Source organism: Rattus norvegicus, chromosome 20 (assembly GCF_036323735.1).
Source record: "Rattus norvegicus strain BN/NHsdMcwi chromosome 20, GRCr8, whole genome shotgun sequence".
In the NCBI taxonomy this organism is placed as follows: Eukaryota; Metazoa; Chordata; class Mammalia; order Rodentia; family Muridae; genus Rattus; species Rattus norvegicus.
In genome coordinates, this window is record NC_086038.1 from 47596507 (window position 1) to 47608156 (window position 11650).

The window sequence follows — 11650 nt, forward strand, 5'->3', positions numbered from 1 at the left end:
CCTTCTACCCCGTGAGTGTCAGGGATTGGGTTTATGCTTGACAGAAGGTGCCCCTTTCCCTGCTCTGGCCGTCATGACCCTCTTGTTACCGTTACCTGGGTCAGGGGTGGTGGTGCGCATCTTTAATCTTAGTGCTCTTAGGAAGCAGAGGCAGAAGGATATCTGTGAGTTCAGGGTTAACCTGGTTTGCATAGATTCCAGGATAGCCAGGGCTACATAGAGAGGCCTTGTCAGCCTCCTCCACACCCACCCACTCCCCCAGAGTTGGCAGAAATAGCAGCAAGCAGAGTAGCCTGCAGTCCAGAAGTGGTGTGCATTGTGACTGACCTCTGCATACTCCGCACCACGGTCTCTCTCTCTGTGTGCCTTCTTCCCGTGAAGATCTGCATCTTTTAAAGATGTGTGTGAATGTGGGCATGTGTCCAGGAGTATAGTGGCCACAGAGACCAGAAGGTATTGCATCTCTTAAAACACATTGCAAGTGGTCGTGAGCCATCCAGCATGGGTGCCGAAAACTGAACTTGGGTCCTGCAGAAGGACTTCCTTTTAGCTGCTGAGCCATCTCTCCAGCCCCTCAGTTACCTTTTTATGTTAGGAAGGTGGCTTTTGTTTTGCATGACTTCTAATTTTCTCCTAGTAATAAATAACACGCCCTGACCTTTTGGACATTGGTTAAAAAACCAATTAGGATAACATTTAGGGTTTAGGGAGATGCTCTGCAAATTAAGGTGCTTGCCGTGCAAGTGTGAATTAGGACTCTTAGAACCCATGCTGAAAAGCTGGATGACTTGGTGGCAGGCCTCACAGTCCCAGCTTTCCTACTGCAGGATGAGAAGGGGAGCTGCAGGACGCACCCGGAACTGGCAGGACAGACAGAGAGGAATACACAGCTTAGCAGCTAAAACAAGACACCATACTTCAAAACGTGGTAGAGGGGAAAAAACTAACTCAGTGTTGTACTCAGGCCTCCACGTGCACAGCCACACCCCCTCTCACACGTGCACATGCAAGAGAAATGAATTTCAAAGGAGAAAACAAAAGAAAAAGTTGTATATTTGGACTGGAAATGAGTCTCAGGTTAGTGTTAGGAGCCACTGCTCCAACCCTAGCATTGCAAAAAAGAAAAAAGAAAAAAAAGAGTTATCACTGGCCAGGGCAGGATGAGAGCAAGCTCAAGGCCAGCCTGGACTACAGAGTGAGGGTAGTCAAGGCCTGGGTAATGTGCTTAGTGGCTTTGTGGTGTTTGTACAGTAACCGCTTTTGTCACCTTACCAGTATGGAGGCATCTTTCTGCCTTCCCGGATATCTCAGTGTGCTTTAACTTAGTGCCTGTTTTGATTTCAGACCAATCTTCCTATCTTCAAGCTGAAGGAATCTACTGTTAGAAGAAGATACAGTGACTTTGAGTGGCTTCGAAGTGAACTAGAGAGAGAGAGCAAGGTAAGACTATATTTTTCTGACTTACCGTGTAACCTTAAAGGAAAAACATGCCATTCTAACTGAAGATCTCCAGAATGTGTCTTAAAATGGGCGAGAGCCAGTACAGGGCTTGTGTGAACCGGTCCATCTCAAGTTGCACCCGAGTAGAGGACAGTCGTCCTCACAGTTCAGAGCTCTTGTCCTTTTCTGCTCAGTAGTGCAGGGGACATTTGAACAGCACTTGACAGGCCTTCCTTCCAGCTGTTGTTGCTTCCTCATCCTCAAGGTATATATATGTGTGTCCAGTTTTGTTTAACTCATAATCTGCATTTTATATTCTCCCGCACGTATGTAGAAGTTTCATAAACTGGTGATCTCATTGTTAGATAAGCTGTGGGCGGGTGGAGGAGACTGATGGCCGTAGCGTGTGCTCCTGTGATGACCAGGACTGAAGACACCTTCGAATGTCTACCTCTGTCACTCACTACTTCACTTTTGGGACAGGGTCTCTCACTGAATCTGAAGTGTGCTGGCTAGCTGCACTGGCTGGCCAGCAAGACCTCGGGCCACTTCATCCACCCCAGGGTTTGGAGCTCTCCGCACTGCCACTTCCTGGTTTAATGTGGGTGCTTGGAATCTGAACTCGGGTTCTCATGCTACACTTTTAGCCCTTAGATCTTGTTCGGGGGCGTGTGTGTGTGTGTGTGTGTGTGTGTGTGAGAGAGAGAGAGAGAGAGAGAGAGAGAGAGAGAGAGAGAGAGAGAGAGAGAGAGAACAGTCATATGTTATCACATCAGGTCCATGTGATGTTGGGGATCGTGCATGTGAGGGAGCCACACAGACTGAGCCACATCCCCAGCCTAGAGTTGACGTGATGACCGTCATCCACTCTACTGCACGGCTGCTGTGCTTTGAGAGACACTACTCTATATACCTTGCCAAGAGTGGTCTTTTCTTAGAAGGAAACTGTGAGGTCATTTTGTAACTAGAATTTAGTAGGAAGAAGTTGACTGATGTAGATGGAAGATTGTGTTATTTTTCAAAGTTCAGTAAAACAGAAATGAAAGGGAAATAACTATCCAGGGAAAGATGGCCAGACGAAGACAAGCATCATGCGTAAGCCATGCTGCCCTCAGAACCGTACTTCAGGTAAAGCTGGCCTTCCTGAACCATGTGGGGAAGAGCCCTGAAAGTGGGAGAGGAAGCAGACAGCAAAGGTAGGCGGGCACGTCTGGCTGCGTTCTTCACATCTCATGGTCGACTTAGTCAGCGAGCATGAGTCTGTTACTCTAGGAGACACAGGAGCAGCTCTGGCTGCATGAAGATCCTGTTTAAGGCTCTCGCATTCTGTTAGAGAAGCTGCAGTGGTGGAGAGAAGGAAGGAACCTTGTCTCAGAAGGAGCACATCTGCCAGCGCAACTATAAATCTATGAAGCTGTGACAGGATTCTCAACGGAGGTCTGTATGCCCTTGGCAGACCCGAGCCCCAGAGTCAGAACGTGCTTGATGGTATATTGAGCATGGATCTGTTCTCCTGGATACCAAGCACGTACTTGAAGGACGTAGCAGTTAAACCTGGAGGGGCTGGGCCATAGAATGCCTGAGAAATCTTATATAGCACATTGCTTTTGGGCTGTGCACACAGACAAGCAGAGTGTGAGGAGTTTAAAAACTAACCCATGTTTTTATAGGAGACTAGTTTATGGCACAGATAACAAGAGTGGGGACCAGAATGTATCTCAGTGGCAGAGTACACATTTAACATGTACCAAACCATACCCGTCTTTACAGAACCACAGCATAACACCCATCAACGGATAGGTGAATTCAGTTAAAGACTTTGAAAATCTGGACAGTATTGACGAATACAATATGTGGGGCTGCTGGTAATTGTAGCTAGAAGATCTAACTGTATAAAACAGTGGGAAATAAACAAAATAAAGCCAGGCCTGGTGGCCACGCCTTTAATCACAGGAGACAGAGGCAGGAGGGTCTCTGAGTTCAGGCTAGTCAGTTCCAGGGCAGCTAGGGTTAGGAAGAGAAACCCTGTCTCAACAGGCAAGCAAACGTGTGTGTGTGTGTGTGTGTGTGTGTGTGTTTGTGTGTGTGTGTGTGTGTTTGTGTTAAAAATAAAACAAATTGAACAATTTAGGAAAATCAAGGAATTTTAATGACTATGAAGAAGTATTTTGAAAGAATATTTGCATTATTTTTCCGAACATAGCTTATATGCTACACTGGAATGTTTAAAATGATTTATTTTTATCTTATGGGCATTGGTGTTTTGCCTGCAAGTATGTATTATGTATGAGGGTGTTGGATCCTCTTAGAACTGGAATTACAGACAGTTGTGAGCTGCCATGTGGGTGCTAGGAATTAAACCCGGTCCTGGAAGAGCACCACTGAGTCACCTCTCTAGCTCCTGGAATGTTTAGTAAATGTTGCTGACTTTTTCTCCAGCATCTGCTTTATTAACTTGTGAGCTACACAGTTGGTGATACATAATTCACCTAAGATGTTCAGAATTACACAGCCATAACCGTAGTTTAGGAACTCATTATCATCCATTACCCTTTTAAAGGAAACTTGCCGGCCTGCTGGAACATTCCCACAAGTAATCCTAGCACTCAGGCAACAGGCAGGGTTACTTCATGTTCAAGTTCATGGCCTGTAGGTTTACAGTTCCAGACCAGCTAGAGCAACACGTAGAGACCATCTCCAGAGAAAAGAAAGAAGAAAGGGGAAGGGAGAGAAAGTAAAAAGGAGTCCTGTGTCTCTGGGTTATAATGACCAGTTGCTTCCTCACTACCCCATCAATCATTTGTGTGCTTTGCGGCCCTGACTGCATAAATGGAAGGTACAGAACACCCCATGGCCTGTACGCCGCTTCTCTCAGTACAGAACACCCCATGGCCTATATGCCGCTTCTCTCAGTTTGCACGTTCTCAGGGTTTTATCCTGTTGTAGCACGTATCACACTCGTGTAGTGTGCATAGCAGGTACTTGAGGAGGCCAGAGTAGGGCATCTGCTCCTCTGAACTGGTGTGTGAGCTGCTGTGTGTGTGGTGGGAACAGAACCTGGGTCTTTGTAAGAGCTGCCGGTGCCCTTAACTGCTCCAGCCATTGTCGGTTTTTAGTGCAAAATAATAGCCTGTTGTATGAGATACCATTTTTATTTATCATTTTATTTGTATGGGTGTTTGCCTGCCTGCCTGTCTGTCTGTGCTCTGTGTGTGCAGAGAGACCAGAAGGTGTCAGGTGTCCTGAAACTGGAATTAGAGGCAATGTGAGCTGCCATGTGAATTCTGGAAATGGAACCTGGGTTCTCTGGAAGAAGTTGGTGCTCTTAGCCAGCAAGCCATCTCTCCAGGTCTCACTGGTCACTGTCCTTCGTTATAGACGCTTAGGTTGTTACTGTTCTTGAGTAAACACCTGGGATTGTGTTGCCGAATCATATAACTTAAAATTTTGTTAATACCTTTGAGTGTGTATGCATCCTGCACATGCGGACCTGCAGTGCCACAGAGGTGACAGGACAGCTCTCAGGAGTGAGTTCTCTTTTCACCCTGGAGACAATCAGTCGGCCTTGGCAGAAGTACCTTCACCCCTGATCCATATTGCCAGCCAATAACTGCCTCGTGCTCTCTTTGAAATTAAAGTTTGTGTAGCCCAGACTAGCATCCAACTCTCCTTACAGCCCAGGTTGACCTTTCATCTCCTGCGCCAATGTCCCAGTGTTTGCAGCCCAGGAATTTCTTTCCCATCCCTGCTAGCAGTGTGAGCATTCCGCTGCTCTCCTGTGCTGTGTTCATCATCACCCTTGGCCTTGTTGGTCGTGCAGGGAGTGGTGTCACTGATTTGGTTCTCTTTGGTGACTAACATTACTGCTGACCTTTCCGTCTTCTCATTGGCTGTGTGTGCTCTTCGGAGATGGTTTGCCTGTTTGATTGGGTTGCCTTTTTATTACATCATGTTGTCTAAAATGTAAAGCAGTGACTCAAGGTTCATATACCTGCTTTGCAGTCTTTGTGAGCCATTTTACTGTGTGCTCATGGACTGTAAGCATCTTAGGTGTCCAGCCTCTTTGGAAATTTACTCCCATCACTGGGAAGAGCAGCACACATGGGTCATTCTGTTATATATTTGTTCTTTAGTGAAGGCCTAAGCTAGAAACTAAGTGTCATTCGGTCTGTTTGTCATCGTGGTTTGATTCTTTATTTCGGTATTACACTCAGCAGACATCCTCTTCTTACCCACAAAGAAACAAATACAAGGAGTGTCTGTCTGTTCTAGACAGGGTCTCATGAAGTCTAGGCTGACCTCAAGCTGTGTAGCCCTGAGGTCCTTTCTTCCTGCTGCTACATGTTGAAATTGTGGGTGTGCCCTGCTATCCTGGCTGCAGATTGATAAGGAGAATTCTGATTGACTGAATGTACACCGTCAGTGGAGAGCTTGCCTGATGCAGAGCCCCAAGCTTTCGCTTCCCCGCACTGCACCTACCTGGCTTGATGGTACCTGCAGGGCGTCCCAGCATAGGAGGACCAGAAGCAAAGGTCATCCTTAGCTACACAGTGAATTTGAGGCCATCTGTGCTGCCTACGAGACCTCGTCTCAAACGAGGTAAAGGAATTCTAGTTAACTCTTCTCTTACTACTTAAGAACTGCTGGATGTGACGCACTGGGACGCTCAGTAGATGAAGGCTGAGCTCACCAGGGAAGGACGAATGACGTCTGTGAATTGGCTACGTGTGCGCCATTAGGAGTGTGCACGTACTTACGCACATATACACACGAGTAAGTCAGCAGGCGTAGCAACGCTTTCTTAGTTTATTTGATGTTTAAGAGGCTCTTTGCTAGGTAAGCCATTCGTGACTTTTGTGTAGGTACCAAAAGGTCCATTCTAGGGACTGTTTTGAACATTGTAAGGAAGAATAGATATCTACAGAAAACAAAGCATCTACATGGTGGTCAGAGTTTATGATCCCAGGTGGAGGGGGGGTCATAAATTCAAGGTTATCCTCAGCTATATAACAAGCTCAAGGGTAGCCTGGGCTACATGGTATTTTGTCTTGGATGATTATTTAGTTCACTGGTTCTATTGTTTTTGCTTGAGGTGGGTGGTTTTGTTTTGAATTTAAATTTTATTTGTATGCTAGGGAAGGCATCTAAGTCCCTCAGAGCATCTTAGGCGTCCAGCCATAGAGTAGAGCTGCCATGTGCCTTCTGGGAGTTAGACCTGGGTCCTCCGTGAGAGCAGCCAGTGCTCGGTGCTTGTACCTGTCGAGCATTTCTCCACCTTGTTTGATTCTTTTTCAAGGCAGGGTTTCTCTGTGTAGCCCTGGCTGTCCTGGAACTCAGTATGTAGACCAGGCTGGCCTCACTACAGAGACCTGACCGACTCTGTCTCCTGAGTGCTGGAATTAAAGGTGTGTGTCGGCTCCATACCCAGCCCTTTTTTTCCTTAATAGATGCTTTTGTGTGATGTTCTTCCTCCCTGCCAGGTGCTGTGAGGACTGTGGGACCAGGGCCTTTCCCTACTGTAAAGTCTCTGCGGGTTTAACATTTAGTTTGACAAATTGCCAATATATGGGAAAGAGCTATGTTGGTTCTAAGACAGACTTCTGGAATAAATCCTTTTGTCTTAATTATTGGAGAGCGAAACTAGGAAGGGATTGCAAAGTTTATCTTGTTTGTGCATCTGGTTTCTTGTTTATTTCCTTGATGCTGCTCCCCCACTTATCTGTGTGCCGTCGAACTGGTCCTTTTCTTTTTAACTCCACTGAGTTACTATTTTAGGGTAGATTTGTAAAGGAACAGCCTGCTGCAGAGCACATGTCTACAGTGCTGTCCCTGCAGAGCCAGGGCAGGGAAGTCCAAGGGCTACGTGAGGAGGACCTGCGCTCCTGGGCTGGGGCGCTGCTTCAAGTCACAGCCCCTAGCACCATGGCAACAGCAGGAGTGTTTTGGTAGTGACTTTTAAGACAGGGTCCCCTGTAGCCCATGCTAGCCTCAAACTGGTTGTGGTAGCTGAGGTTGGCCTTGAATCCTTGATCTGCATCAGTTTCCTTGCTTGCCTACCGTGCACAAGGCCTTGGATGAAATCCCAGCTCCTGCCTGTGAAGGAGGCCGCTCAGCTCGGGGGTGAGAGCCTAGGACAGACAAAGGGACTGAATTGTATCGCTAGGTGCTGCCTAAAGGAACCAAATGTTTGTTTTAGAAAATTCCCAGACGGGGAAGCTGAGCCCGCATTACAGTGGGTGGGAGGACTGGGGTATTCTGTAAGTGGGAAAGAAGAAATGATGGTTTTTGGAGAAAGAAAAGGAAGTTGGGGAAATTGATGGCTCATTAGAAGAGTGGCCAGGGTACTGATGATGGGCTCCCTCACACACAAGTCAGACCTGCAGCTCCCCGGGTGACAGGATTCTGACACCAGCTCCACCCACCGTCTGTGGAAAGGACATTTTGTTCTTCAGCTGCAGCTTGAGTTTGGTCAGACGTGTTGAGGGGCCGGGACCCTTGTCTCAGTGCCGCATGGCAGGATGGTGTCTTGTATGCCGTTCTTCGTGTGGACTTGTCCACAGCCACAGCTGCTCATCTTGCCTCAGAACCCTGCCATTTCCAGTGGCTGGTGTGTTCCCTTGGTTTACAGTGCAGAGAATTGAGCCTGGGTCTCACTCTTGCTACCTTGGTCTCCATACACCACACTTGACACTTGACTTCCATGTTTTATTTATTCTGTGTGTGTGTGTGTGTGTGTGTGTGTAACACGAATGCCCTTCCATGTAAACGTGTGTGTGCAGCCACATGAGTGCCACACTGTACATTTGGAGGTCAAAGGACAGCGTATGAGCCTTGGTTCTCTCCTTCCGTGTGGGGCCAGGGCAGCTGTGCTCTGGTGGATGGGCGTGACACCGCTACCTCACCCACTGGGTTGGCATCACCAGGACTCACTTTGTTCCTGTCATTTTAGGTTGTCGTTCCCCCACTCCCGGGGAAAGCATTTTTGCGGCAGCTTCCTTTTAGAGGAGACGATGGAATATTTGACGATAATTTCATCGAGGAAAGGAAGCAAGGGCTGGAACAGTTCATAAACAAGTGAGTACTTTTACCCCTGGGGGGCGGTGCTGTGAGGCACCAGATGACGGCTGGCCGCCTTTCATTTATTCAGTGTTTTATTTTTTGTGTGGGGATGCTCTGCCTGTCTGTGTCCACGAATGCTGCGAACTGAACCCAGGTCCTCTAGGAGAGCGGCCAGTGCTCTTACCTCCTGACTACCTGTCATTTAAATGTTAGACTAAGTCCATTTCCAGTCTTTCTTGTACACTATTTAACTGAGCTGAAAGTGCCTCGTGCTGAACTCCATGATAAATGCTTTGAGTGGTGGAAGTGAGGGATTTCGTGTTGACCTAAGTTTTATATTTGCTGTTCTTGGATAATTTATGCAAATTACATTTAAAATTACATCATTCAGAAATAGCTTTGCTTGTGATTCTGATTTAAGGTATATTCTCATGTGGATAATAAAATGAACATTATATTTGCAATCATTTTGTTTGATTGTAGGTAGCAGTATTTATGTAAAAGTGTATGTTAAATTTTTTTCATGGCAAAATGTTCTTTTGAAAAAAAATCTGCAGAATTTACGATTGTCTTTTAGTAGCTGTTGACTGATAAGCTCAAACCAGTACTATCCCCCCTCCTGCCCTCTTTTTCTTTCTCTCTTTCCTCCTCTAAGAAATGTGGCCCAGGCTGAGGAAACTGAGAAGTGTTACAAGGTCACACCCACAAGCGGGTGGGGAGAGAGAGACTCTCTCCGCTCAGGCACTGCCCACTGTTATCCCTGAGCTGGGCCACAGCAGTCCCCAGTCTTAGCCTTTGAGTAGCTGAGATTGCATCAGGCCCCTGGACCCAGGCTTGTGACTGTGTTCCAGTCTTGAGGTCTGCCTGATTAGTCAGATCTTAGAGAAGATGGTTGTGTGAGCTACACATTAATTTTAACAAATAATTTGGTATCTGTGAGAGGAACAAAAGCCTGTAACTTTATCTACTTAGCACAGAACCTTCATTTGTGCTTTTGTTTTTGTTGAAGGCTGGACTCACTGTGTAGCCCAGGCTGGCCTTGGTCTTCCAGGGCACTTGAGATGGCAGGTGTCCAGCAGACCCGCCTGTGAGCATGCTCTGTGAGGAAGCGAGGCTAGGTGTGACGCACATGGCTGATTGCACGTCAGTCACGGAGGAGACGTAGATGGGGAAGGGGTGAGCAGAGCACCTAAGCACTGCGCTGCTCCTTACTGAGCTTCCTGGGTTTCGGGTGAAACCCATGCCCTGCTGTGTTTGGTTTTCTCTCTCTCTCCTTGCCTATGCTGGCCTCATACTCATTCACCTTGCTCAGCTTCTGTTCTGGGATTACAGGCATGGGCTGACACTCCTGGTTTGGATCCTGTAGGTTTATAATAATACACGAACTATTTCACATGTAACAATAAAATGTAAGTTTCTTAGGCACGTACCAACTAATTAAGCTAACTCATTATGCATTCCAGAAATACTACGAAGTTTTAAAAGTTATTTTTATTTCTTTATTATCACATTTACCCCGTGTGTGTGCTTGTATGTGCATGCGTGCGCCTGTGTGCACGCGCCAACCTCGATGCCTTTGTGAAGGATAGAAGATAATTTGCAGACTCATTTCTTTCCGTTTACCACATGAGGTCTGAGGACCATACTTGGGTCATCAGACTTGGTGGAAAGTGCCCACCTTTATGAGCCAAAGGCCATTATCTGATAGCACAGCTTATGGGTAGTTCAGAGTAATGCTTGCATTTAGTAAATTGCACGTATGTTCTAGCTTTAAAGTGAGTTTATTTTGACCCCTCCCACCACCATCTTTAAGAAACAAGGGACTGAAGTTTTGCTTTTTTTTTTTTTTTTTCATTTCCAGGGTCGCTGGTCATCCTCTGGCCCAGAATGAACGTTGTCTTCACATGTTTTTACAGGATGAAATCATAGATAAAAGCTATACTCCATCTAAAATAAGACATGCCTGAGTTTGGCAAGAAGAGGCAAACCCCAAGACCATGAATGATTCGTCCGTACCAATGAAGACGTTGTAACTAACTTAGCATGCTGCAGACACTGCTGTAACAAACGCGCACGCCCTGGATGTACTAACACTCACGCTCCCTTTCATTCTGTCTGTTTGGCAAGACGTTCATTTGCTTTAGTGGAAACTCCCTCACTTCTCCAGCCTTTCTAAGTAGCCCTTCCCACCGTGTCCCTCCGTGTGCACTGTAGCCTCAGCCCTGTAGACCTGCAGTGTTCTGACTAAAGCTGCCGACTTGCTCGAATTTGCAGTTTCTGTGTCGTGTGCTTCTTGAATCTGATTGACTAGGATATTTCTCCCCACCCCTGATGTGTGATGTCACCACTTGGTCCTAATTTATGTGCAGGAGCACGACACCATTTGTCTCCAGTGCCACACATACGAGGTGTACTTTGTGTGCAGAATGTGTCTTCCTTCTGGCCTGTAATCCCCTTCACATGAGAGATTAATGAGGGAAATCTTTATATTCTGTATAAAACAAAATCAAATTTATATACTAAAATCATTTGTCTAAAATTTAAGTTGTTTTCAAATAAAAGTTGAAATGCATTTCTGCTCTGCTCTGACTGCATGGCCTCTGGAGCCTGACTTGTGTGGCTCTGTTGTGAAATCCCTCCCTCCTTTGCTGAGAGGGATTATATACTCCGTCTACTTCCATAACTCCATTCCTCTGTAAAGGGCAGTGGTATCAAATACACCGCCACCTTTCGAATGGGGCTTTAAACGCTGGGAGAGGGACGTATGTTGACATATGCTGTGAGTCTCAAGTCACTTTGGAAGACGTTTTAAGTTAGTATCACGCCCTCTGTTCTCAGCAGCTGTTCCCCAGGGACCTGGGTGACCTGCTGGACACGGCCACGGTATAGTGAGCGGCGGGTGTCTGCTCTCAATGGTTTGCCTCGCACAGTTGGCGCGCTCCGTCCTTTGAGGAGAGAGGAGCACAGCCTTACAGCCTGGTGACATAAATCACAAGACCAGAAAACCTGTAGCTCCTTGCTCCATGACGCGTTTGACCAGACTAATGCGACTGCAATGGCGTTTCCAGTTTGAACCTGGACATCGAGTGGTTTGGGACTCTGCTGTGATTAGGTGTTAGATTCCAGGAAGAGCAACCCCAGAGCTCATCTT

General features: G+C 46.7%; 1 protein-coding gene across 3 annotated transcripts in view; it reads left to right on the forward strand.

Annotated features, from left to right (window-relative positions):
* The window catches only part of Snx3 (sorting nexin 3), a 33527-nt gene extending 22456 nt beyond the window's left edge, over positions 1 to 11071 (forward strand). Inside the window, exons 2-4 of one of the 3 annotated variants that reach the window (XM_039099063.2) lie at positions 1345 to 1440; positions 8390 to 8514; positions 10416 to 11071. In XM_039099063.2, coding sequence (XP_038954991.1) covers positions 1345 to 1440; positions 8390 to 8514; positions 10416 to 10428 — 234 coding nt within the window. In that variant the 3' untranslated portion in view covers positions 10429 to 11071. Of the gene's footprint in view, positions 1 to 1344; positions 1441 to 8389; positions 8515 to 10360 lie in introns of all 3 variants that reach the window. The other 2 variants (NM_001044283.1, XM_039099064.2) reach the window with 2 other exon arrangements.
* Positions 11072 to 11650: the final 579 nt, after the last annotated feature.